Below are 25,868 nucleotides of genomic sequence, written 5' to 3'. Positions count from 1 at the left end.
AACACCAACTGTAGTCAGGTGACATACTTAGTAGTGGGGATTCAGAGATGAAAAAGAAACAGTTTCTTCCCTAAAGTTTGGTCAAGGCAGAGATGTAATCTTAAATTGCAGTACGTGGTGGTGGTAACCACAATTGAAGTATGCTAACGGTATTATTGAGAGCACAAAAGGTGGAGCCAGTAACATTGAAACTCAGAGAAGGGATTATTCTTTTTGTGTGTGTGTGGTCCTGGGATGAAACCCAGGGGCATTCTACCTCTGAGCTACACCTCAGCCTTTATTATCATTATTATTATTACTATTATTATTATTATTATTATTATTATTATTATTGTATTTATTTATTTCGAAACAGGGTCTCACTGAGTTGTAAAGGGCCTCACTAAGTAGCTGAGGCTGTCCACAAACCAGGATCCTCCTGTCTCAGCCTCCGTAATGCTGAGATTACAAACTTGCACCACCACACCCAGCTTATAATAGCAACCAAACTAACCCAATTGCAATCTTGAGGAAATGCTGAGTGAGATCAGGTAAGGTTGTCTAAAGGGGGTTACATATTAGTAATTCCTAGACCTGTAGCCATTCAGCCATAGAGAAGCACTGCTCACTACAGAAGTTGAGACTGGGGCTCAAGTTTTAGCAGTAAGTAAGCCACTAAAAAATAAAGGAGTCGGGCCAGGTGGTACATACCTATAATTCTGATACTTGGGTGGCTGAGACAAGAGAACCACATGTTCACGATTAGCCTCAGCAAGACCCTGTTTCACAAATAATACAATTTTTACAAGTACACATGGTGGTGCATATTTGTAATTCCAGTAAATGGGTGGCTGAGACAGGATGATTGCAGGTTTATGGCCAGCCTCAGAGACTTAGCAAGGCCCCTCACAAGTTAGTGAGACCCTTTTTTAAAATAAAAAATAAAATAGGGATGTAAGTATAGCTCAAAGGTAGACGGCCTGCAGTACATAAAAAAAATTCTTTTTTTTTTTAATTTAAAGGGTTAAGAGGTGGGAGATGTAGCTCGGAGGTGGAACACCCCTGGGTTGAATCCTTAGTACCTAAATAAATAAATAAATAAATAAATAAATAATAAAAGGAATAGGGGTTGGGAGGGTAACTCAGTGGTCAGAGTGCTTATCTAGGATATATAAGTCTCTGGATTCAATCCCTAGTATCCCAATAATAACAACAACAACAATAATAATAGTTGTATAAATCTGTAGACATACTTAAAAACCATTGATGATCTGGGCTTGGTGTCGCACACTTGTAATCCCAGTACTTGGGAGGCTGAGACAGAGGTTCGCAGATTCACGGGCAGCCTCAGCTACTTGGTGAGGCTGCTCACAACTTAGTGAGACCCTGTTTCAAAATAAAGGACAAAAATAGGGCTGGGGGTATAGATTAGAGGTAGAATACCCCTGGGTTCAGTCCCCAGTACTGTTAAAAAAAATGATGAATTTATTTTCTTTTTTTATTTTCGTGTTTAGTGATGTGATTGAACCCAATGCCGGTCTACTTCTGAGCTACATACCAGCCCTATTTTATTTTTTATTTTGAGACAGTGTTCACTGAGTTACTGCTCCCTAGCCTTGAGCCTGTGCTCCCCACTGTCTCAGCCTCTCAAGTTCTAGGATTACAAATATAGGTAGGTGTGTATTTTGGTAGTATGGATTGAACCCAGGGGCATTCTATCTCTGAGCTATCCCCAACCATATTTATTTTATTATTTTGAAACAGTGTCTCACTTAGTTGCTGAGGGCCTCCCTAAGTTTCTGAGGCTGGCTGTAACCCTGTGGATTCTCCTGTCTTAGCTTCTCATCTACAAGGGGTATAGGTATGCACCAAAATGCCTCTCTTTTAATTACTTTAAATGGGTGAAATGCCTGGTATATAAGTTATATATCAGTAGAGTTGCTTAAAATAATTAGTAACATACTGAATATAGAGACAGTCCCAGCAGCTTGAGGGACTGAGACGAGGAGTACATGCTTGAAGCCAGCCTAGGCAATTTAGTGAAACTGTGTCTTAAAAATAAGTATAGCTCAGTGCTACGTAGAGCACCCCTGGGTTCAGTCCCAGTGCTACAAGGGGGGAAAAAAATTAAGAATAAAGGAGAGGCAAAAATGTCTTAGGACAGAAAAATGAAGAGTCAAAATGGCCAAAAGGTGTTCAATGCCAATAATAATAAAAGAAGTGCAAACGAAAACAACAAGACTGACAGTAGCAAATGTTGAGAAGAATGTGGATCAGCTTTTTGTGGGAGTATAATATTTTTTTCCTTTGTTTTTTCTTCTTTTGTGGGTCTGGGGATGGAACCCAGGGGCATTTGACCTCCGAGCTACACTCCCTGCACTATTTTTTATTCTTTATTTTGAAACCAGGTCTCAATGAGTTGCAGAGGGCCTCACTAAGTAGCTAATGCAGTCCATGAACCACAATCCTCCAGTCTCAGCCTCCCAAGAGCTGAGATTACAAGCGTGTGCCCCCACACCCAGCTGGGAGCATAATATTTCATGTGAAGTGTAAACTTGTATAAGCATTTGGGAAAAACGTTTGACAGTTTTGAATAACAGTAAAAAAATAAACCAGCCACACTGCCCAGTAATTCTACTTCTAGGTTTTTATCCAGAAGAAATTAAAACATGTCCATAAAAAACTTGTTCATGAATGTTTATAATAATTTTATTTGTAATTGACCCAAACTGGAAATAACCCAAATGTAATCAAAGGTGAATGGATATACTGATTGTGTTATGTTTATACAATGGAATGCTACTCAGCAATAAAAAGAAAGTAATTTAAATACAGTAGCAGGAGTACATCTCTAAAACGTGAGCAGAGAAACTAGACACAAAAGATTAGCTATGATTCCAGTTATACTCTAAAATTAAAGATACTTTTCTAGTCCTAGGAAACAGATTACTGATTTCTTGGGGATGAGGGTGGTGAAACTTGGGAGAAATGAGGTATAAGGAAATTCTTTTTTTTTTTTTTTTTTTTTTTGCGGGTCTGGGGATGGAACCCCAGGGGCATTCCACCTCCGAGCCCTATTTTTTATTCTTTATTTTGAAACAAGGTCTTACAAAGTTGTGAAGGGCCTCACTAAGTAGCTGAGGCTGTCCACAAACCGTGATCCTCCAGTCTCAGCCTCCTGAATGCTGGGATTATAAGCGTGCACCACCATGCCTGGCTGAGGAAATTCTTAACAGGATGAAGATGTTGTGTGTGTACATATAATGGTAGTTATAGGGATGAGTAATTATATGAAATTTCACCAAAAAGTTTATTTCAAATAGGTATATCTTATAGTAAATGAAGCATACTTCAAAGTTGATTTGACAAAATATAGTCATTAATAAAAATAAAAAATAATAGTAACCAATGAATTATAATGTAGCAGTAAAAATTTTTTGATATGGTTTATGTATTTGTTTATTTAGTGGTACTGGGGATTGAGCCCAGGGGTCTTCTAACCTCTGAGCTACACCCCCAGCCCTATTTTATTTTTATTTTGAAACAGAGTCTTGCTAGGTTAATGAGAATCTTGCTACTTGCTAAAGGGATCCTCCTGTCTCAGCCTCCCAGGCACTGGGATTACAGGCGCACACCAGTATACCCAGCCTTGATATGACTTTAGATTCCACACTGCAATGAATCTTTAAGAAACTACTGTGCACACACACAAAAAACTATTTATTAAATTTTAGTATAGTGCTATAAAAGGATATTTACTGTATATGAAATGTCTAGAATATGCAAACCCATAGAGATAGAAAGTTTAATAGTGTTTGCCAGGGACTGGGAAGAAAGGGGAATGAAGAATGTGTGATGTAGATTTAGGGTTTCTTTTGGGGATAATGAAATATTCTAAGATTTAATAGTGGTGATAATTGCACAACTAAATATACTGAAAATTGTTGAATAGGTACATTTTATAAGGGTAAATCTTATGGCACATGAGTTATATCTTAATAAAAAAGTTACAGAAAAAGAATACCTACATTTATTTGAGTAGACTATTAAAATAATATTTTTCCCTTTCCCTATTACATCTAAATAAAGTTAGATTTTCCTCACGTACTTAAACCAAAATGATGTACTACAACAGACTAAAGGCAAAAAGTATAGGAAAATCCTGCTGTCTTATATTAAACTACATGCTAGAGATTTGCAAAAATATAAAGAAACGCCATTTTGCAATTAAATGTTTCTTTTTTGGTGTTTTAGAAAAATGTTACTTTTCATTAAGAAATATTATGTATTTAAGTAAACCCCACGTAGTGGGTTTATTGTTATTTTTGTGCTTTTGTTTGTGCATTAAAGTCTCACTTCATAATATAACATGAGCTGGGCATGGTGGTGCACACTTGTCATCCCAGCACTTGGGAGGCTGGGACAGGAGCATCGCACAGGCTCAAAGCCAGCCTCAGCTACTTAGGCTCGCAGCAACTTAGTGAGACCCTGTTCCCAAATAAAGTATAAAATAGGTCTGGGAGTATAGCCCAGAGGTAGAGAAGCCCCTGGGTTCCACCCCAGCCCCCCCCCACTATATATATATATATATATATATATATATATATATATATATATATATATATATATTGTTGACAGTGACATACATGCACAGTGCTCTTAGTGCCCCCCCTTCCCTTTTTCTTTCCTCCCAAAACAGAATACTCAGATTGACGTTGGTATATAGTCACATGTATACACATTGTCTATGGAAGTATTTCTATTAGTGAATCTAAGTCTTCCTCTACTCCTACCCTTATAGCTCCTCCCTTGTTCCCCTGAGGCTTCTGCTTATTATCTGGAGTCTCTCTTGTATCCCAGTTACTCCCTATCCTGAACACATTAAAGAAACATATGACCCTTCACTCTCTGTGATTGACTAGTCTCACTTAACATAATGTTCTCCAGGTCCTTCCATTTTCTTGCAAATGATGTAATTTTTTCTTTTTTGCCGAGTAGAATTTTATTGTGTATACTTGCTATTTTTATTTTTATTTTTATTTTTATTTTGTGGGTCTGGGGATGGAACCCAGGGACATTCAGCCTCTGCGCTATACCTCCTGCCCTATTTTTTGTTCTTTATTTTGAAACAGCATCTCACTGGGTTGCGGGGGGCCTCACTAAGTAGCTGAGGCTGTCAACGAACCGTGATCCTCCTGTCTCAGCCTCCCAATTGCTGGGATTACAAGCGTGCACCACCACATCCAGCTATTGTTATTTTTAAATAAAGTAAATGTTTAAAAATTCTTGCTTTTAACTTCTAATATGATGAATATTGATGGATATATGCAAAAGCTTTTTGGAATCTCAGTAATTTTTAAGAGCCCTAAGATAAAATGTTGAAAAATCATTGACCTAAAGAAATGTAAATGTAACTTGTACGTTATTGCAAAGAAAGTTATTATCTTTCATTTTAATGTCATTAATATTTGTTATTATGTAAGCCATGTTTAATTTTGTGACCCTAAAATAACTTAAAAGTTCAAATTTATCTGTTATTATTCAACCTAAATTAATGTATTTCTCTCCTCCCTTCCCAACAGGATATAGAAAATATATTTAGTCGTATAGTAGATATACATGAACTTAGTGTAAAGTTACTGGGCCATATAGAAGACACTGTAGAAATGACAGATGAAGGCAGTCCCCATCCCTTAGTAGGAAGCTGCTTTGAAGATTTAGCAGAGGTAAGTCCTTTAATCATATGCCAGAAGAAGTTTGTATATAAGCCACATTTACATAAAACTGACAGTTTTCATTCTTACGCCCAGCTACAGTCCTAGACACTAACTGCTGACCACTCTGTTATTGCCCCTCCCTCATAGGGTCATTGTCAGCATTTATTTCTGTTATCCCAATATGCATAGAAAAAGTGGTCTGTCTCTATAGAAAAGCAGATCCTACAGGGGAGAAGGGTGCTGTGGCTGACACCCACTGGCCCACTGTAAATTCTTTCAAAGTAAGACCAAGAAAAGTTAATGAATCAATGAACAACCTGAATCTGGGCTCAGACCACCTGTGTTCCACTCTAAACTCTGCTATTTATTAATGTGTGACCATTGGCAAGTTATTTTATTTCTCTAAACCTCTGCATACATGTAAAGTAAAGATGCTAATCATTGGACTCAAGATTCTTGTGAACATCGAGTAAGATAGCCTACCTAAAATACTTAGCTAATCGCCTTCACACAGTAAGCTACCCAGTATGTGGCAACTGCATTGTTGTTCTGAGGAGGAAGGACAAAGAGACTGGGGAAATCAGGTCCAGGACCTAGATGATTCAGAGATCATGAAGTAGAAAAGCTGGTATTCGTCTCCTTGAATATTTCATATGCTAAAATATATGAGTTATTTCTAATAACATAGCATTTTTAGTTATTCTGAGGCTTTTGGCTCTTGCTCTGTTCTCACTCTAAAATCTACTCTTTTACTACAGAGTAGATTTGTGAGTGTGTGAAAAGGTTTTAAAAGAGCTCTAATAACTTAATGGCTAGATTACAGAAGTCAAACTAGAAAGAATACAGTCACTGCTTCTAATTAGCATTTAATTAGAGGTGCTACCCAATGCAAAAAGAAAAGGAATATTGTAATCCCAGCATTCGGGAGGCTGAGACAGGAGGATCACGGTTCACAGACAGCCTCAGCTACTACTTAGGCCCTTTGCAACTCAGTGAGACCCTGTTTCAAAAGAAAGAATCAAAAATAGGGCTGGAGGTATAGCTCAGAGATAGAATGCCTCTGGGTCCCATCCCCAGTAATGCAAAAAAAAAAAAAAAAAAAGAAAAAAGAAAAGAAAGAAGGAAGGAAGGAAGGAAGGAAGGAAGGAAGGAAGGAAAAGGAATAGACACAAGACAAAGTTCTCCTATTTATAGTCAATATAATTGTCTGTATAGCAATCTAAGAGAATGTATATATCATTAGAACTAGTAAGCTAGTTCAATGTACTGGCTAGAAAAATCAGCATATAAAAATTGGTAGCATTACTGTGCTGAGTTACAACTCATTGGATACATAAAAGTAAATGGCTCCATTCACTAAATGACTATAGGATACCCAGTAATCAACTTAACTAAAACTAAAGATATGCCAGACTTTTGTTAAGAAAATTATAAGATACTTAGGATCTTAAGGAATATTTGAATAAGTAGAAATACCATACTTATGGGATAGATGGGAAGATTCAGTATTTTAATAATGCTAATTGTTCCCCAAATAATCTATAATTCTGGTATACAGCAAGCTGTTCGTGTGTGGGGGGGGTGCTGGGGGTAGAACCCAGGGGCTTTCTACCTCTGGGCTATACTCCCAGACCTATATTATACTTTATTTGGAAACAGGGTCTCACTAAGTTGCTGAGAGCCTCAGTAGCTGAGGCTGGCTTTGAACCTGTGCGATACTCCTGACTCAGCCTCCCAAGTGTGGGGATTACAAGCGTGCACCACCACGCTCGGCTTACAGCAAGCTGTTCTTAAAATTCACATGTAAAAGGCCCAGCATGTTATATGCCTATAATCCCAGTACTTGGGAGGCTGAGACAGAAGGATTGAGGTTGGAGGCCAGCCTCAGCAACTTAGACCCTGTTTCAAAAGAAAAAAGAAAAAGGGTTGGGAGTGTAGATTGGAGGTAGAATGCCCCTGGGTTCAATGGGATACTGAGGAGTACCACACACACACCCCAAAAAAAAATTCATATGCAAGAATGAAAAACAAAAATATTGGAAGAAGAGCAAGTCAAGGAAACTAGTTCGATCACATATTTAAGATTTAGTATGAAGCCACAGTAAATAAAAGTGTAGTCTTGGTACCAGTGTAGGGAATTAGACAATGGAACAGGATATAGAGCCCTAGGGGGAAATACATGCATACTCTTGATATGTAACAGAGATAACATCAGTTAGTAGAGAAAGAACAAGCTAATTAATTAATCACTGATGCTAGGTCAAAATTGGCTATTCATATTGGAGAAAAAAATTTTATATCTTACATCATTCTTTTTGTGTGTGTGTGGGTCTGGGGATGGAACCCATGGGCATTTGACCTCTGAGCTATACCCCCTGCCCAATTTTTTATTCTTTATTTTAAAACAGGGTCTCACTGAGTTGCGGAGGGCCTCACTAAGTAGCTAAGGCTGTCTGAGAACCGCGATCCTCCAGTCTCAGCCTCCCGAATGCTGGGATTACAAGTGTGCGCCACCACGCCCGGCTTGTCTTACATCATTGTTAAATGTTCTTTTTGTGTGTGTGGTACCAGCAATGAAGAAACCCCAAAAGCTTTCTACCTCTGGGGTACACACCCAGACCTATTTTATATTTTATTTGGAAACAGGGCCTCACTAAGTTGCTGAGAGCCTCACTAAATAGCTGAGGCCGGCTTCGAACTTGCGTGATCCTCCTGTCTCAGTTTCCCAAGTACTGGGATTACAAGTATGTGTCATCATGCCCAGCTCAAAGGTTCTTAATAGATTAAAAATTAAAAATCTCAAATTCATGGATTAGAAGAATTAGCCTTGTTAAAATGTCCACATTACCCAAAGCGCTATACAGTTTCAGTGTAATTCTTATCAAAATACTAATGACATTCTTGACAAAAGTAGAATAAACTATCCCCAAATTGTACAGAAGCACACACACAAAAAACAAATCAGAGCAATCCTGAGCAAAATGAACAAAGCAGGAGGAATTGTACTACCTGAATTCAAAAATATTCATTTCAGGAGGCTGGGGGAGATAGCTAAGAGGTAGAGCTCTTGCCTCGCATGCAGGAGGCCCTGGGTTCAAGCACCACCACCACCACCACACACACACACACACACACACACACACACACACACACACACACACACTCTCTCTCTCTCTCTCTCTCTCTCTCTCTCCCTCTCCCTCCCTCCCTCCTTCCCTACCTCCCTCCCTCCCTCCTGCAAAGGTATAGCAACCCAAACAGCATGTTGTTAGCATAAAAATAGACACATATACTAGTAGAGAAGAATAGAGAACCTAGAAGTAAACCCATATATTCACAGTCAACTTATCTTCAGCAGAGGGGAAAATTAGGTAGCCATATGCTGAAGAATGAAGCTAGACTCTTTTTTATATTTTACCATATATAAAAATCAACTAAAATGGATTAAAATTTAAATGTGTGATGTGAGACCATAGTGCACCAATAAAAGTATATAAAAAGTTGTTGACTTCAGTTAGGGCTTCTGTCTATGACAAAGGCAACTATTTGGTAACAGAATGAACTAGACATTTAAGAAGACATGGCAGAGATGCAAGCATCTGCTAGCTATAAAACAGTTGGCTTTTGTTATTGTATAAGACATTAAATGGAGCCCATTGTGGTGATACATGCTTGTAATCTCAGTGCTTGGGAGGCTGAGAGGAGAATTGAAGGTTCACAGCCAGCCTCAGCTACTTAGCGAGGCACTCTGCAATTTAGTGAGACCCTGTTTCAAAATAATGAATAAAAAAATAGGGCTAGGGGTATACTTCACATGTAGAATGTCCCCAGGTTCAATCCCCAGTTCCGCACACACACAAAAAAAGGATCTTAAATTGTTTATTCTGATGTTAGAATTTGTTTCTTAATGAATCTATTTGTATGAAATGATTTTCATCTTGCCAGAAATTGATTAAATGCCTAGATTTCTGGACCACATACTTTGAGTGCCTCTATAACACCAGACAAAGAAATCTAACACATTTTAATTGGTTGTATTCACAGCCACACCCTACTGGCCTACCAGTTACCACCCAGCTAAATCCGTTACATTGAATTTATCTACCTCTGGGATCAGGACACTCAGGATTCAATTATATCAGCTCCAAACATTAAGTGAGCTCCTTTTGAGCTAGAAGGTGGATACAGTTAGGTTAGGCTATTCTGTTAGTTATATGTGTTGATAATTAAATTTAATTTTTTCTGTGAATTCTTTTAAGTTTTAACCAATTAACAAATGAAATGATCTATTAACTCATACATGTATTCTTAGAAGTACACTCCTTTCCACAGATTTATCTTTAAGAATAAAACCATGTGCCAGCAGGCGTGGTAGTGCATGCCTGTAATCCCAGGACTTGGGAGCCTGAGAAAGGAGGATTACAGGTTGGAGGCCAGCTTCAGCAGTTAAGGTCTCAGTAACTTAGTAAGACCCTATTTCAAAGTAAAAAATAAAATAGGGCTGGGGTTATAGCTCAGAGGTAGATTCAATTACTAGGTACCACTGAAAGAAAATAAAATCAGATGATGAGAATTTGGATTCCCAATGGATTGTCCATTTTCTCTCTCTCAAGATTGGCTATTTTAGAATAGAACTAACTTCAATTCTGTTAAATGCCAGCTACTATAAGCATTTATATGTGATATCATTTAATTCTTAAGCCTGGGAAGTAGGCATCATCCACATTTTTTAGAGAAAGTATAATTAAGTAGTTTGTTGACGATCACACAGCTAATAAGTAGTGAAGTCAAAATTAGAACTAGGCCTCTAGGACTTCAAAGCCTATGCTTTTAAACCACTACACTATATAAAACCTACCTTTTGTTTATGATTATAATAATTCTATAATATTAGATTTATTTATTACAATGGGGCTTGGGAGAAAAGTAAACATGTCTATTATACAATAATTCCAGCAGTTGAAGGAGCCCCCAAATTCAAGCATCTAATAAAATTTTTATTCCTGTTTCTATCCATTTTTTACTCTTTTCTGTCACTATTATTGAAACTTTACTGCCCATTTCTGTTAGATATACAGTCAGCTGTCAGTTCTGGCATTATATTTTATAGAAGTTTTTAGTTGAGAAGACAGTTGGGAGTACAAACTAGGAAATGAACTAGGGCCCTGCTTTGAGAATCCAGGATGACTTGGATTTATATGCCATATTGCATTTCACAATGACAAGAACTCAAGTTTTCTGACTTCTGATCTGGTGTTAATGCTATTCAGGCTTTCCTTAAAAAGCAGCTGAAAAACAACACTAGGGGTAATGACCATTTGTCTTGTCATTCCCTCCTCCTGCCTACTGTACTCTTCCATGTGTCCTCTTCTTCTCTCTTGAATTGCCCTTTATGGAAATGGTCTCTTACTGGATTCTAGAGCACCATTTTCCTAATCGTTTTCTACCTGGAATAGGGTGTGGGATGGAAGAAAATAAAAAGCCCCTGTGGCTCCTGCTAATATCAGTATATTTACTCTCATTTGAATCATTGATACTTTTTAGACCTAGCTATTAGAACTTAGTTTATTGATCATTGGTGATATTAATAATGATGGTAAAAATTTTCGACAGTTTGAATTAAAATGTTTTGGTTTTGTGGCGATGGAGATTGAACCCAGAGGCATTCTAACTCTAACCTAAACCCCAGCCCGATTTTTTAAATTTCTTATTTGGAAACAGGGCCTCACTAGGTTATGGAGGGCCTCACTGAGTTGTGGAGGCTGGCTTCAAACCTGCAATCCTCCTGTCTCAGCCTCCCAAGTACTAAGATTACAAGCATGCGCCACCATGCCCAGCTGAATTAAATTTTTTTAAAACTGCAACAATGATTTTTAGATGGCAGAAATTGTTACCTCTGGTTTACAGAATACGAAAGTGAAAGTCTGCCACCAAGAAAAAACTATGAGAACATAAATATTTGGCATCAGTATTTGGCATCACAATTTTCCTCTCTCAGTCTCTGAAGTACTGGGATTATAGGCGTGTGTCACTACTCCTGGCTACTAGAAACCTTTCATGATAGGTGTCATAACATAGAAGATCCTATTTACTCATCAGAACAAAATTGATTTATTCTCTTACTTGAGAATGTTAGATTTGTTCTATTATGATTAATAGTCATAATATTTGTTTAGAGGCTTTAAAGAAATTATGTAATTGTGCTGGTATAGATATGCTCATAATTTTATCTTTTCTGCTTATAGTGGTAGGCTATTTATGCTTTACCTTGGAGAAAGATTATTTACGTTTTGCTTTCTTTATTTTCTAAGGAACTGGCATTTGATCCATATGAATCGTATGCTCGAGATATTTTACGACCTGGTTTTCATGATCGTTTCCTTAGTCAGTTATCAAAGCCTGGGGCAGCACTTTATTTGCAGGTACAGTAATTTTTAAGTCAAGATGTACATTGTCTGAAAAGTAAACTAAAAAAATTAAATCACTTTCTTTTCTAGTCAATAGGCGAAGGTTTCAAAGAAGCTGTTCAGTATGTTTTACCCAGGCTGCTTCTTGCTCCTGTTTACCACTGCCTACATTACTTTGAACTTTTGAAGGTAAGAAAACTCTTATTTGGGTATTATAAAATATTCAAATGTGATGAAAAGAAAATCTTTTTTGTGTGTAAGTGCTGGGAATATAACCCAGGGCCTACACATGCTCAGCAAATGTTCTGCCACTAAGCTGTATTTCTAGTCCTGTGACAAAAAATTTTTCCACTTCATTTGTAAATTATTATGTAAGAACCAATGAACATAGTATGTATTTATTTTCTTCTAGTTATAAAGCAAATATAAGTAAATCTGCAAAACAATAGCATATGTTCTCCAGTTTTAGTAGTGAATTTTAAAGCAATTACCAGCTTTTTTTTTTTTTTGGTGGGTCTAGGGATGGAACACAGGGGCATTTGACCTCTGAGCTATACCCCTGCCCTATTTTTTATTCTTTATTTTGAAACAGGGTCTCACTAAGTTACAGAGGTCCTCACTAAGTAGCTGAGGCTGACCACAAACCCAGATCCTCCTGTCTCAGTGAGCCAGGATGACAAATGTGCGCCTGGCTACTAGACATTTTTTTATCTTGTGTCCTTTTTGCTTACATAGCTGTTTTTTAAAAAACAATCTCCACAAACTTTTGCTTCCAAGTTTCCATTTGGGGACCTCAATAAATTCAGGGATTCAGATAAGGAACCTAGTGTAAGGATAAGGCTGAAGTAATGGGGAAGGTTAATATACCTAATTTTCATAGCTTAACTCTGTAACTTGTTTCTGTTAAACTCCTTATCATTACTTTAGAAGTGGTGAATTTGTGTAATTCCAGTTTAAAAAAAAATCCCTATTTGGTCACAGTTGAAACTATTAAGTAGCACTACCAAAAGGAAAACGGTTTATCTCTTTTCTATTATACACTGAAATTAAGGCAAAGGGAAACCTCACTGTATATAACTGTAATTCAGTAGTGTACCTCAAAGATATACTCTGTTTACCTTTAATGAGTTAGCCCCATAAAGACAAAATAAGACCTGCATTAATGATATTATTTCTTTAGATTGGGACATAGGCATATGCTTTCTATACACTGTCTCCTGTGGATAACCTTAACTCCCAGCTACTCAAGAGTCTGAGGCAGGAGGATCAAAAATTCATGTCTTATCCTGGGCAATTTAGCAAGACTCTGCCTCAAAATAAAAAATTTTTAAAAGGAGGATTAGTGGTAGAACACTTGACTAGCATGTGCAAGGCTCTAGGTTTAATTCCTAGTATTGCAAAAAATGAGAAAGACCAATAGAAACCAAGTCAGTCACTCATTAACCCTCTAGTATTAATTTCTGTCTCCGCCACTTGGTATGCTCTAAGAGAGCTTAGTTTTACATTCACAAAGTGATAAGTTTTTCAAAATTTAAGTTGAAACTTAATAGTTTCCATAATTTTCTTTGTTAACTATAAGTGTAGATGAGAAATCCGGGTTCATCCCCAGTACAACAACAAAGAAATGCTGTTTAATATCATGGTTCTGCTCTGCTTGTGTAATGCTTTCTACAATATTGGAAGCAATAGAATTACACTACACGGTATTTCTGGCTTACTATGACTATGTTGAAGGAAAGAATTTAATCCACAGTAAAACCTTTCATGAATCATTTATTTATTTATTTATTTATTTATTTATTTATTTATTTATTTAGTGGGTCTGGGGATGGCACCCAGGGGCATTCCACCTCCAAGCTATACCCCCTGCCCTGTTTTTTATTCTTTTCTATTTTTGAAACAGGGTCTCTAAGTTGTGGAGTGTCATAGCTGAGGCTATCCATGAACCGTGATCCTCTGGTCTCAGCCTCTTGAATGCTGGGATTACAAGCATGCGCCACCATGCCAGCTTTATGAATCATTTAAGAGTTGACTGTTAGCACTTGCCAGTTGGAACTGGTTATTGAGATATTTAAGAAATGCACTTTTAGTCAAAATAATAACTATAAAAAATAATAAAAACATCATTATTTGTCCTTTTTTTTTTTGGTACTGGGGATGGAACCCAGGTGCTTTTCTATCTCCGGGCTATACTCCCAGACCTATTTTATACTTTATTTGGAAACAGGGTCTCATTAAGTTGCTGAGAGCCTCACTAAGTAGCTGAGGCTGGCTTCAAACCTGTGCGATCCTCCTGTCTCACCCTCCCAAGCACGGGGATTACAAGCGTGCGCCACCATGTCTGGCACAGCATTATTTCTTTAACTTTTTTTGTGTGTGTGGTACTGAGGATTGAACCCAGGGTTGTTCTACCTCCAAGCTACACTACCAGACTGATTTTACTTTTTATTTAGAGACCCTGTTGCAGAGGGCCTCACTAAGTTGCTGAGAATGGCCATGAACTTGTGATCCTCCTGCCTCAGCCTCCCAAGTGCTAGGATCAGAGGCGTGGGCCACCATGCTTGGCTTTATTTAGATTTTAAATAAATGTTTAATAAAAAAAATTCTGGTTAAGCCAGGTATGGTGGCACATGTTTGTAATCCTAGTACTTAGGAGGCTGAGGCAGGAGGATTGCATGTTCATGGCCATCCTCAGCTACTTACTGAGGCCCTCTGCAACTTAATGAGACCCTGTTTCAAAGTAAAGAATAAAAAATAGGGCTGGTGGTATAGCTCAGAGGTAGAATGCTCCTGGGTTCCATCCCCAGTACCACACACACACAAAAAAATTCTGTTTCATACCATAATTTTGCTTTGAGGAGTATATTGTGAGTTCTCCAGAGCAGATGATGAAATGGGCTCTCTGTAATGAGTCACTGAATGAATAGAAGGCCTCCCAGTTTAGTAAACTAGATTAACTCTCATCTCTATATTTTCCTTCCATGTTTCCAGGTCTCTGCAGCATAGTAATTTGAACTTCAGGTAGATTTCTCAAGTAGGAATGTTTGAACTTAGAATGCTGAGGGAATTAAAGGGTAATATTTAATCACCAGGCAGAATTACAAGGCACTTAGCAGACACCCTGCTATTTAAAGTCTTTGATAATATAGGATGACATTTTAAGAGGTTAATCAAGAGGAAGCTTTTGGTATATAAGATAATTTTTACAAAGAATTTATAATGATAACTACAAACATAATGAGACATTTCCAGTTTATGTTATATAGAATCCATCTTTGTGATGGTTTCTAAAGCAAAGATATTTTTACCTGAACCTGTACAGAAGGAATGATTTTATCTCTCCATGGTATACCCAAACATTATAAAATATTATCCAAGATGACTTTGAACTTACCAATCACTTAGAAAATTACCCTGTTCTTTTTATGCTGGGTCCATGTAACCAAGGAAAATTAGGTTTCCTTTAGTTTAAAAATCAGGTTGAAATCTATATTGTTGTATAGACCTTAATGCCTTAGTTTTTCCAAGGCTGCCATAGTAAAATAACACATTCTGAGCAGCTTAAAAACAGCAAATATTTATTCTTTGTCAGTTCTGAAGACTCTAAGTCTGAAATCAGGATATGGGAGGGCCCACTTGTAAAGGGTTTAGGGGAGAATCCTATTCCCTCTTTCTAGCTTTTGGTGAATCCTGACAAATTATGACATTCCTTGGCTTATAGATGCTATAAGCCACAGTCTTTGGCTCCATCTTTGTATTTGCATCTAAGCCTCCCCTTTCTGTTGTAAAGATACAAGGTCAGTGGATTTAAGGCTTACCCTAATCCAGCATGGCCTCATTGTGTCCCTTGTGTCTGCAAAGACACTAGTTCTAAATAGTTTTTTCAAAGTCTTCAGTTGTTTGTTTACTATAGTGAAAGGTCTTTGAACTGAGAGTCAAGATTCTTGGGCTCAAGTTTTGTTTGTTTATGTTATCAAATAAATGTTAGTCATTTTATATAATGTCATGTTGAAAAATTAGTTTCTAGAAATAAAAACATATGGATTTGCCAGGCGTGTGGTACATGCTTTTAATCCCAGTACTTAGGAGACTAAGTACTTCATGAGACCATCTGCAATTTAGCAAGACCCTGTTTCAAAAGAATAAAATCAGGCTGGAGGTGTAGCTCAGAAGTAGAATGCCCCTGAGTTTGATCCTCAGTACCACATACACACACACAAAATATGAACTCATATGTTCTCGCTCGCTCTCTCTCTTTTTTTTTTTATGGTGGTACTGGGGTTGGAACCCAAACGCTTTCTACTTCCAGGCTATACTCCCAGACCTATTTTCCTATTTTATATCTATATCTATTTATCTATCTATATTTTTTTGGGGGGGGTGCTGGTACTGGGGTTCCTGGAAGCCCTTCTACCTCCAGGCTACACTCCCAGACCTAATTTATATTTTTATTTGGAAACAGCGCGGCTGGCTTCAAACCTGCGTGATCCTCCTGTCTCCGCCTCCCAAGCGCAGGGATTACAGGTGTGTGCCACCATGCCCGGTAACCTATTTTATATTTTATTTGGAAACAGGATCTTACTAAGTTGCTGAGGCTGGCTTCAAACCTGTGCAATTCTCCTGTCTCAGCCTCCCACGCGCCCGGATTACAAGTGTGTGTCACCACCCTGGCATATATGTTCTCCTTTTTAAACAAAGGGAAACCATACTGTGTTTATTCATGAACTCATAAAATGCATCAATACAACAATTTAGGTTTTTTAATTTTAATTGTAGTTTTTTGGGGTTTTTGGTTTTTGGTTTTGTGTTTTGTTTTGTTTTGTTTTGTTGGTGGGTCTGGGGATGGAACCCAGGGGCATTTTACCTCTGAGCTACACCCCTGCCCTATTTTTTATTCTTAATTTTTGAAACAAGGTCTCGCGAAGTTGGAGAGAGCCTTACTAAGTAGCTGAGGCTGGCTGTGAAACTGCAGTACTCCTGTCTCAGCCTCCCAAGTACTGGGATTACAAGCATGAGATACCATGCCTAGCTCAGCAATTTGTTTTATATCTAAGACAATCATGAGTTTTAGTCTTCTCCTTAAATACCATTAAGAATATCTCTCCTTTGGCAGCTCCTTAAGTTTGATACCATTTACCCTCCACAGCTTCCTGGAAAGCTGTGCATATGCCTATTGTCCGTGCATGCATGCAGTATACCATATTGACAGCTGCACCTCTACTCATTAATTAGGGACCAAAACAGTAGTCACTGGTAAACGTGGCTCCTTTCCTATAAAGAGATAAATTTTATCATTTTTTTTTAGAGCATGAGTTTTCATTGTACTTTAGAATATGCTTTCTTAGATGAGTTTAAATATAATCTTATATATGGCAGTATAATTGTAGAACTTGGTGACTTAAAAATGATTAAATAAGTTGTATTTGTAAAATTAAATTGTTGCGACTTTGCAGTGTTACTATAGGCACCCCTGGAAAGCATGGTACTTGACTTTGCTTTGGTTATAGGAGAAGGCTGCTTTGTTGAGTTTAATTTACATACCAATTGGTGCTGCTTTGTTTCTGTAGCAACAATCAAACACCCCTTTTGATGGCAGTCAGCTTGTTATTTTGCATTCCTGCCCAGTTTAACTGTTAGTAAGAGAAGCAAAGAATGCTCAGTAAGAAAGGTCATTTATTACACTGAAATTTAGGTGTTTACTTAATGCTATGAAGATAAAAATGCTATTTAAAATTTTTTTGATCAGTTAGGTTTAATGGATTTGAAATATACTTTGGGTTTGTGGTTTTTAAAATATTAACAAGATTTTTGAGATACCAGTATAATCTGTATGCAAAATGCACCAGTTAATGATAGATAAATGACTCAGATACTTGAAACATTTTTGTAATAGAAAATGAAATGCATGTAAAATGCATTTTTATAATTATTTTTTATTTGTATTAGAATTTCATATGGTATTAAGTATGTTTGCTTGAGTTACTAATGAAAAAAATACCAAGGACAAAATATTACAGGCCTAGTATTCTGTTATGTATTAATTAATGGCAAATCTTTAAAACTGAATAACTGCCCTGTGTCCTACTGAGTAGAATGTATCTGGACTTTACTTTTGAGTGAAAGTGAGTAAATTCTCAACTCCGTGCAGTGGTCCGGCCTCAGCAATGCTTTCATAGCTTGTCTTTTGTTAATGTATGTAGCTCTCAGTGCTGGGCCATCGGCTGCCTTCTTGTTTTAACTTGAGGATATCAGCTAATGTTACCATCTTGCCTCAAAAATTTGGCTGTGTGAGAGGCAAATAGTTAGAATGAACAGGATGGAAAGTACTTTGGGAGATTACCCAGAATCCAGCCTCTAGCCTACCAGTAATGTCTACTAAATAAAAATGTACTATCTTTCTTTACGTACATATAGCCACTGGCTTTCTTTAACTTAATTGACCATAGGGAAGAACAGTAGTGTAACCTAAAGGTATTTGAGTTTTTAAAAATGAAATTATGCTCTAGTAAAAAGCATGATAGCTGGGTGTGGTGGCGCACGCTTGTAATCCCAGCATTCAGTAGGCTGAGACTGGAGGATCGCAGTTAGCGAACAGCCTCAGCTACTTAGTAAGGCACTCATAACTTAGTGAGACCCTGTTTCAAAATAAAGAATGAAAAAAAAACAGGGCAGGGGGTGTAGCTCGGAGGTTGAATGCCCCTGGGTTTCATCCCTAGACCGGCAAAAAAAAAAAAAAAAGCATGATAAAATTTTAATAATGAATATGAGAAATCTAGATAACAAAAGTTGAGTGTTGCTGAACATGGTAGTACATGCTTGTAATCTCAGTACTTGGGAGGCTAAGACAAGAGGATCTGGGTTCACGGCCAGCCAGCCTTAACTACTTAGGGACTCAGCTACTTAGTGAGGCCCTCCACAACTTAGTGAAACCCTGTTTCAAAATAAAGAATAAAAAAGAAGCCGGGCATGGTGGCGCATGCTTATAATCCCAGTACTTGGAAGGCTGAGACCAGGAGAATCATGCAGGTTTGAAGCCAGCCTTAGCTACTTAGGCTCTCAGCAACTTAGTGAGACCCTGTTAACAAATAAAATATAAAATAGGTCTGGGGGTGTACCCAGAGGTCAAAGGCCCCTGGGTTCCATCACCAGGACCATAAAATTAAAAAAAAAAAAAGAATAAAAAAGAAAATCAGGCTGGGAGTATATAGCAGGAAGGTAGAATGCTCCTGGGTTCAATTCCCAGACCACACACACAAAAAGCTGAGTATTAAGTACATAATATAGTGAAGCAATTATTACTTCTGAAATATTTGAACATTAAAATGTTTTAAGTATGTTATTTTTATTTATCTATCTATTTTTTTATGTGTGATACTGGACATTGAACCCTGGGCAATCTACCGCCAAGCTACAATCCCAGCCCTGTGTTTTATTTTTATTTTGAAACATGATTTGACTAGGTCGATGAGACTCTTACTTTGTGAGATCCTGTTTCAAGCACTTGCCACCACAGCTGAGCTGAAGCTGCCCTTGAACCTGTGATCCTCCTGGCCCAGCCTCCCACATACTGGAATTTCAAGTTTGTGCCACCATAGCCAGCTCAACCTTTATAAAAAAAGTTTGGAACATTAGAAATAGGTTTATTTTTCACAGGTTTTGTGTGTGTGTGTGTGTGTGTGTGTGTGTGTGTCTAATTTTTATTAATTGAAGCAGAAAGGAATATGTTGACCTTTAAGGAATAACTCAAAAATCTTTCAGTGTTAATGAATAAAGTCATGGGTGTGCGTGTGTGTGTTTAATTTTTATCAATTGGAGCAGAAAGAATTGTGTTGACCTTTTAAGGAATAATTCACAATTCTTCAGTGCTAATGAATAATGAAGCTTATTGAAAAGTAAACCTCTTAAGCTGGACGTGGTGGCTCATGCTTGTAATCCCAGTATTTGGGAGGCTGAGACAGGAGAATCGAGGTTTGGTTCGCAAACAGCCTCAGGTCTACTTAGTGAAGCCCATTGCAACTCAGTGAGACCCTTTTTCAAAAATAATAAAACGAATAGTCAGGCGTGATGGCATACTTGGGAGGCTGAGAATGGAGGATCGCGCAGGTTCGAAGCCAGCCTCAGCTACTTAGTGAGGCTCTCAGCAACTTAGTGAGACCCTGTTTTCAAATAAAGTATAAAATAGGTCTGGGAGTATAGCCCGGAGGTAGAAAAGCCCCTGGGTTCCACCCCCAGTACCACACACACACACAAATAATAAGAATAAGAATAAGAATAATTTTTTAAAGGGCTGGGAGTGTAGCTCAGAGGTAGAATGCCCATGGTTCTTTCCCCAGCACTGCAAAAAAGAAAAGTGAACTTCTTTATAATTACTTGTAATTTCTTATTGTTTATTTCTCACATCTTTTCCTTTATGATGGAAAGTGGGTATTCTCAAATAATTACATGAAAGCTCCATTTATATTATTTCTTAACTTCTCCTGTTATGGTAGCAGGTTTAGAAGGCTCTTGAACTATTACTTATTGTCTCTTATACTTCCATTAATTGCTTGCTTTAATTAAAGCTACCTTATTTCATTGATAATTTATAGTATCGATGACTTTCTCTCTGGCATAGACAGATAGTTGCACCAATAAATAAAGTATTTGAGTTTAATAAATGTGTATATTCCCAGATTTACTCAATATTTAACTTGCAAGCTGTGTGTGGTGGCACACACTTGTAATCTCGGCATTTGGGAGACAGACAGGAGGATTGAGGTTTGCGGACAGCCTCAGCTACTTAGTGAGGCCCTTTACAACTCAGTGAGACCCTGTTTCAAAATAAAGAATAAATACTAGTGCTGAGGGTGTAGCTTGGAGGTAGAATGCCCCTGGGTTCAATGCCCAGTACTGGAAAATAATAAGTAAATAAATAAATAAATAATTTTAACATGTGGATACTGACAAAGTTCTTTACAGTGATAACGTTGAGTCTGTAATAGAACTACAAAGAAAATAACTTAAGACTTAAATTTTGTGTTATTATTTGCAAAGTGCTTTCAATTTGAATATTAACTTTCTAAAGTAGGCATGGCAGGCTTTTATAAGCCAAATTTGGGAGAAGATAACTGGATTAATGGTCCAGAAACCTTCCCTGAGGTCACATAGAACTCGAGTGGGCCGATCTGGTGGTGTACATCTGGCGTTACATTTCTGCTTAGACAGGAAGATCGCTTGAAGCCAGGAACCTGAGGCTAACCTAGGCAAGAGAGTGAGGACCCTGTCTCAAGAAAAACACAATTTTGATTCTAGGTTCTGTGTTTGAAGTTCTTCTCCATTATATTACCTTTCTCTATTTATCTTTCTTATCATCGCAGTACTCTATAATGGTAATTAATATAGCAATCAGGAACCTGAGACCAAATTTCACATATTTTAAAGAAGTCTAATCCATGTACCTAGTGCTGTGCTGAGTCCTGCGATATTTACAGAGACAGCCCATGCTCCTTGCTTCTTTTCAGTAATGTGCAGCCTGAGAAACTGCACAGTACTGCTTGTCACAGGATATCACCTATCGTTTAGCACTGATAATTGTTTTTAATAGGAGAAACTTGGCTGCATGTTAATTCAGATAGAAATATACAAAGAAGAAAAACCATGTCAAAAGAATACATTTTATGACACATTTAAAATTATTGTGGTACAAAGTGAATGAATGTCATTTTTATCCTTACATAAAGCGGGCTAATTACTTTGTGCAAAGCTGTTCTACTGGTTCAGATTTTTCTTTTGACTTTGCAGCAGTTGGAAGAAAAGAGTGAAGATCAAGAAGACAAGGAATGTTTGAAACAAGCAATAACAGCATTGCTTAATGTTCAAAGTGGTATGGAAAAAATATGTTCTAAAAGTCTTGCAAAACGAAGACTGAGGTGAATATTCTCACTTTTAAAATGTCCTCCTTTTCACTCTGAATATTGTGGTATAAATTTAGGGATCCCAGTTTCCTCTTCAAGTAAACAATGAAGAAAATAGTTTTAGTGACAAGCTTGGTCTTTCAGAGGAAGTGACATCAAAGCCAAGAGAATTTGTTATTGTTTGAAAAACCTTTCATATTTGTGCATTTTCCTTCATACTCCCAGACAAGACCTCCTGAGAATCAACTGGTAAGCTAAAGGAGAGATAGAGCAAAACGTGTGGGGTAGATTTATGTCAGCATCATCGTTCTGTCAAAGTAAAATTAGCAGCGTCCTTTATTTTAGGGTTATATAACTTGAAGCATTAATTTGGATAACATTGCTTCCACTTTCCTGATGATAATATGTGCTACATGTTTTTAACTTTGGGTCTTGTCCATTTAAACACTTCTCAATAATCTATTTTAATCTCTTAAATTACCTTTTTTTTTTTTTTTTTACTATCTTGGGCTACTTTTTAATATTTGTCATTCTAAAAATTTAGTGGCCAAGATAGAAATAATCATTCTGTAGCTGAATCTATGTGGTTGAATTTTGTCATTAGTCATTGTTCTTTTTAGAGCACTGAAAAAATTTTCTCTTCTGTGTTGCTTTAGTTTCCAAAATTGTGTAACTGTGTGGCACTAATATATTTGGGGAATTAGTAAACACTTTATCAGTGTGACTTTTTAGTGTACTTTTACCCTCTCCTGTATTACATGAACTATAAATTCTCTGTCATCTGTGTACTAATCATGTATTTTCCTTTATCCCAGTGAATCTGCATGTCGGTTTTATAGTCAGCAAATGAAGGGGAAACAACTAGCAATCAAGAAAATGAACGAGATTCAGAAGAATATTGACGGTTGGGAGGGAAAAGACATTGGACAGTGTTGCAATGAGTTTATAATGGAAGGAACTCTTACACGTGTAGGAGCCAAGCATGAGAGACACATATTTCTCTTTGATGGCTTAATGATTTGCTGTAAATCAAATCACGGGCAGCCAAGACTTCCTGGTGCTAGCAATGCAGAATATCGTCTTAAAGAAAAGTTTTTTATGAGAAAGGTACAAATTAATGATAAAGATGACACCAATGAATACAAGCATGCTTTTGAAATAATTCTAAAAGATGAAAATAGTGTTATATTTTCTGCCAAGTCAGCTGAAGAGAAAAACAATTGGATGGCAGCATTGATATCTTTACAGTACCGGAGTACACTGGAAAGAATGCTTGATGTAACAATGCTACAAGAAGAGAAGGAGGAGCAGATGAGGCTGCCCAGTGCTGATGTGTACAGATTTGCAGAGCCTGACTCTGAAGAGAACATTATATTTGAAGAGAACATGCAACCCAAGGCTGGAATTCCAATTATCAAAGCAGGAACAGTTATTAAACTAATAGAGAGGCTTACCTACCACATGTATGCAGGTGAGGAATGTGAAGCCCCTGCTGTTTTCCTTCTTCATACTGACTGTCTTTGCTGTGTGGGTTATTGTGCCTAAAATGTGAAAACTAACAACAAACAATGACCCTCGTATTATTAGAGTTCATTTTCTTCAACTAAAACAACCATTTTATTTCTTGAAGTTTAATTTTTTTCTCCTATTGAAGTTTTATATTTTTTCCACATTTATTTTTCTTCTTTCTATTTATTTTACAGAACTGGGGACTCAGGGGCATTCTACCTCCAAGCTCTACCCTCAGCCCTATTTTTATTTTTTATTTGTCTCGGGAGGTGCTGAGAGTCTTGCTACTTGCTGAGGCTGTTCTCAAACCTGTGATCCTTCTGTCTCAGCCTCCCAACTACTAGGATTACAGGCGTGTATCACCATTCTCAGCTTGTATACATGATTTTAAACCTCATAATCAGAGAAAATTATGATGGTCACTTGGTTAAATTTACCCAGTTAGACAGCAGAAGAAACAAGACTAAAATCAGTAAAAATCATCATTAGGTTCTGAAAGTTCTTATTCCTTTATCTCTTTTTTTTTTGTTCTTTTTTATTACTGAGATTAAAAAATAAATAAAAAATTTAATATGCATTTACCATCAAAATTGTAAGTTAAAAATATACCCAGTATTGCTTTTTCCTAATTTCCATTCCTAAATCTATTAAATTTAACAATCCTGGAAGCCATTTAAGTTTTCAGTATGTTTTCTTTTTTTATTATAACAAATGTTACTTAAGAAACAGTTTTTAAAAACGAACCTATCTAAACCTAGGAAGATTGCTATTGGCACAATCAAATATAATGGTTGAGTAGTAAGGAAATTATATGCTTGACTTTTTAAAGTAATTTTATTTCTTCTAATAAAGTAACATGACCATCTGTCCCTCAACTTTCAACCTCTCTACATAGTACAAAGTTTGGTAATTGCACAATTTTGTAGAGTTGTGGGCAATGGGAAGAGCACTGAGTTTAAACTTTGCAACCTCACTCATTCAGTCCATAGCTATATCTATTAATTTGTCTACTTCAGTAAGGATGACTAGCACTCAACAATGTTAATGTGTTGCATTTGTTAAATATACAATTAAAACTTCTTATATGGCTTAGACACCATCAGGGCACAGTGCAAGAAGTGAAGTTAAGTTGCAGTGGTATTTTAGCAGTGATCTAATTCTGTAAGTATAAAAATCTGTTTCATTATCTCCACATATCTCTGGGATAACTAAGCCAGTGTTTGGCTTCGTTTTGGTTTCAGTTTTTATTTGCCTTCCAACTAGTACTCCTTTTGCTAGCCTTTTCCATAATAAAAAGGTTTTTATAGCTAGCTTTACAAACAATTTGGGCACATCGTAGTAGTAATAAGCAGTAGCTGAGACATATGTTGAATGTAGTAAGAGAAGACTAGTCACAAGTCTGGATTCTAATTTTATTATACTTTTTCACTTAGAAATATCTATAGTCACCGTATTCATTTTACTGACTCAAAAATTTAAAAAGGAGCACAGGAAATTTAAATAAGCTGCCTAATATTTACATGAAAAACGAATAGGTTATTATCATCTTAAGTGTGTATGGGGGGGTGGATTGAACCCAGGGGCATTCCACTATTCTACTTCTGAGCTACACCCCCCAGCTCTGTTTTAGTTTTATTTCGAAACAGGATCTCAGTAGGTCTCACTACTTGCTAAGGCTTTCCTCAAACCTGCAATCCTCCTGCCTCAGCCTCCCAAGTACTGGGATTACAGGAGTGCACCACCATGCTCAGCTAAAGCTATTTCTTCTTCTTCTTTTTTTTTTTTTTTTTTTTTTTTTTTTTTGCAGGTCTGGGGATGGAACCCAGGGGCATGTGACCTCTGAGCTACGCTCCCTGCGCTGTTTTCTATTCTTTATTTTGAAACTGGGTCTCACTTAGTTGCAGAGGGCCTCACCAAGTAGCTGAGGCTATCCGCAAACCGTGATCCTCTGGCCTCAGCCTCTCGATGCTGGGATTACAAGAATTCTGGGATTAAAAGTGTGCACCACCACGCCCAGCTCTAAAGCTATTTTTAAGAGGAGTGATTTTACCTGGCTGGGCTTGGTGGCACATGCTTGTAATCTCAGCCTTTGAGAGGCTAAGACAGGAGGACCACTGTTCAAGGACAGCTTCAGCTAATTAGTGAGGACCTCTGCAACTCAGTGAGACCCTGTTTCAAAATAAAGAATAAAAAATAGCTCAGAGGTAGAATGCCCCTGGATTCCATCCCCAGTACCACAAAGGAAGAAAGGAAGAAAGAAAGAGAAAAAAAGGAAAAGAAGAGTGATTTTCAAAAATTCTTATGATGTACTGATGTACTTTTTTAGTTGATATTCATTCGCCTTCTGTATATTCTTTTTTTTC

At 37.3% G+C, this 25,868-nt stretch overlaps 1 protein-coding gene across 2 annotated transcripts in view; it reads left to right on the top strand.

Annotated features, from left to right (window-relative positions):
• The window catches only part of SOS1 (SOS Ras/Rac guanine nucleotide exchange factor 1), a gene marked incomplete at both ends in the record, with an annotated part of 118,765 nt that overhangs the window by 52,149 nt on the left and 40,748 nt on the right, over positions 1-25,868 (top strand). For both annotated transcript variants that reach the window (XM_080711183.1, XM_080711182.1), the window contains 5 exons: positions 5,562-5,705; positions 12,008-12,118; positions 12,194-12,292; positions 21,884-22,011; positions 22,812-23,467. In XM_080711183.1, coding sequence (XP_080567309.1) covers positions 5,562-5,705; positions 12,008-12,118; positions 12,194-12,292; positions 21,884-22,011; positions 22,812-23,467 — 1,138 coding nt within the window. The remainder of the gene's footprint in view (positions 1-5,561; positions 5,706-12,007; positions 12,119-12,193; positions 12,293-21,883; positions 22,012-22,811; positions 23,468-25,868) is intronic.

This window comes from Muscardinus avellanarius (assembly GCF_963383645.1).
Source record: "Muscardinus avellanarius genome assembly, chromosome: 15".
NCBI classification, from domain to species: Eukaryota; Metazoa; Chordata; class Mammalia; order Rodentia; family Gliridae; genus Muscardinus; species Muscardinus avellanarius.
This window is presented reverse-complemented; position numbering and strand designations above follow the sequence as displayed.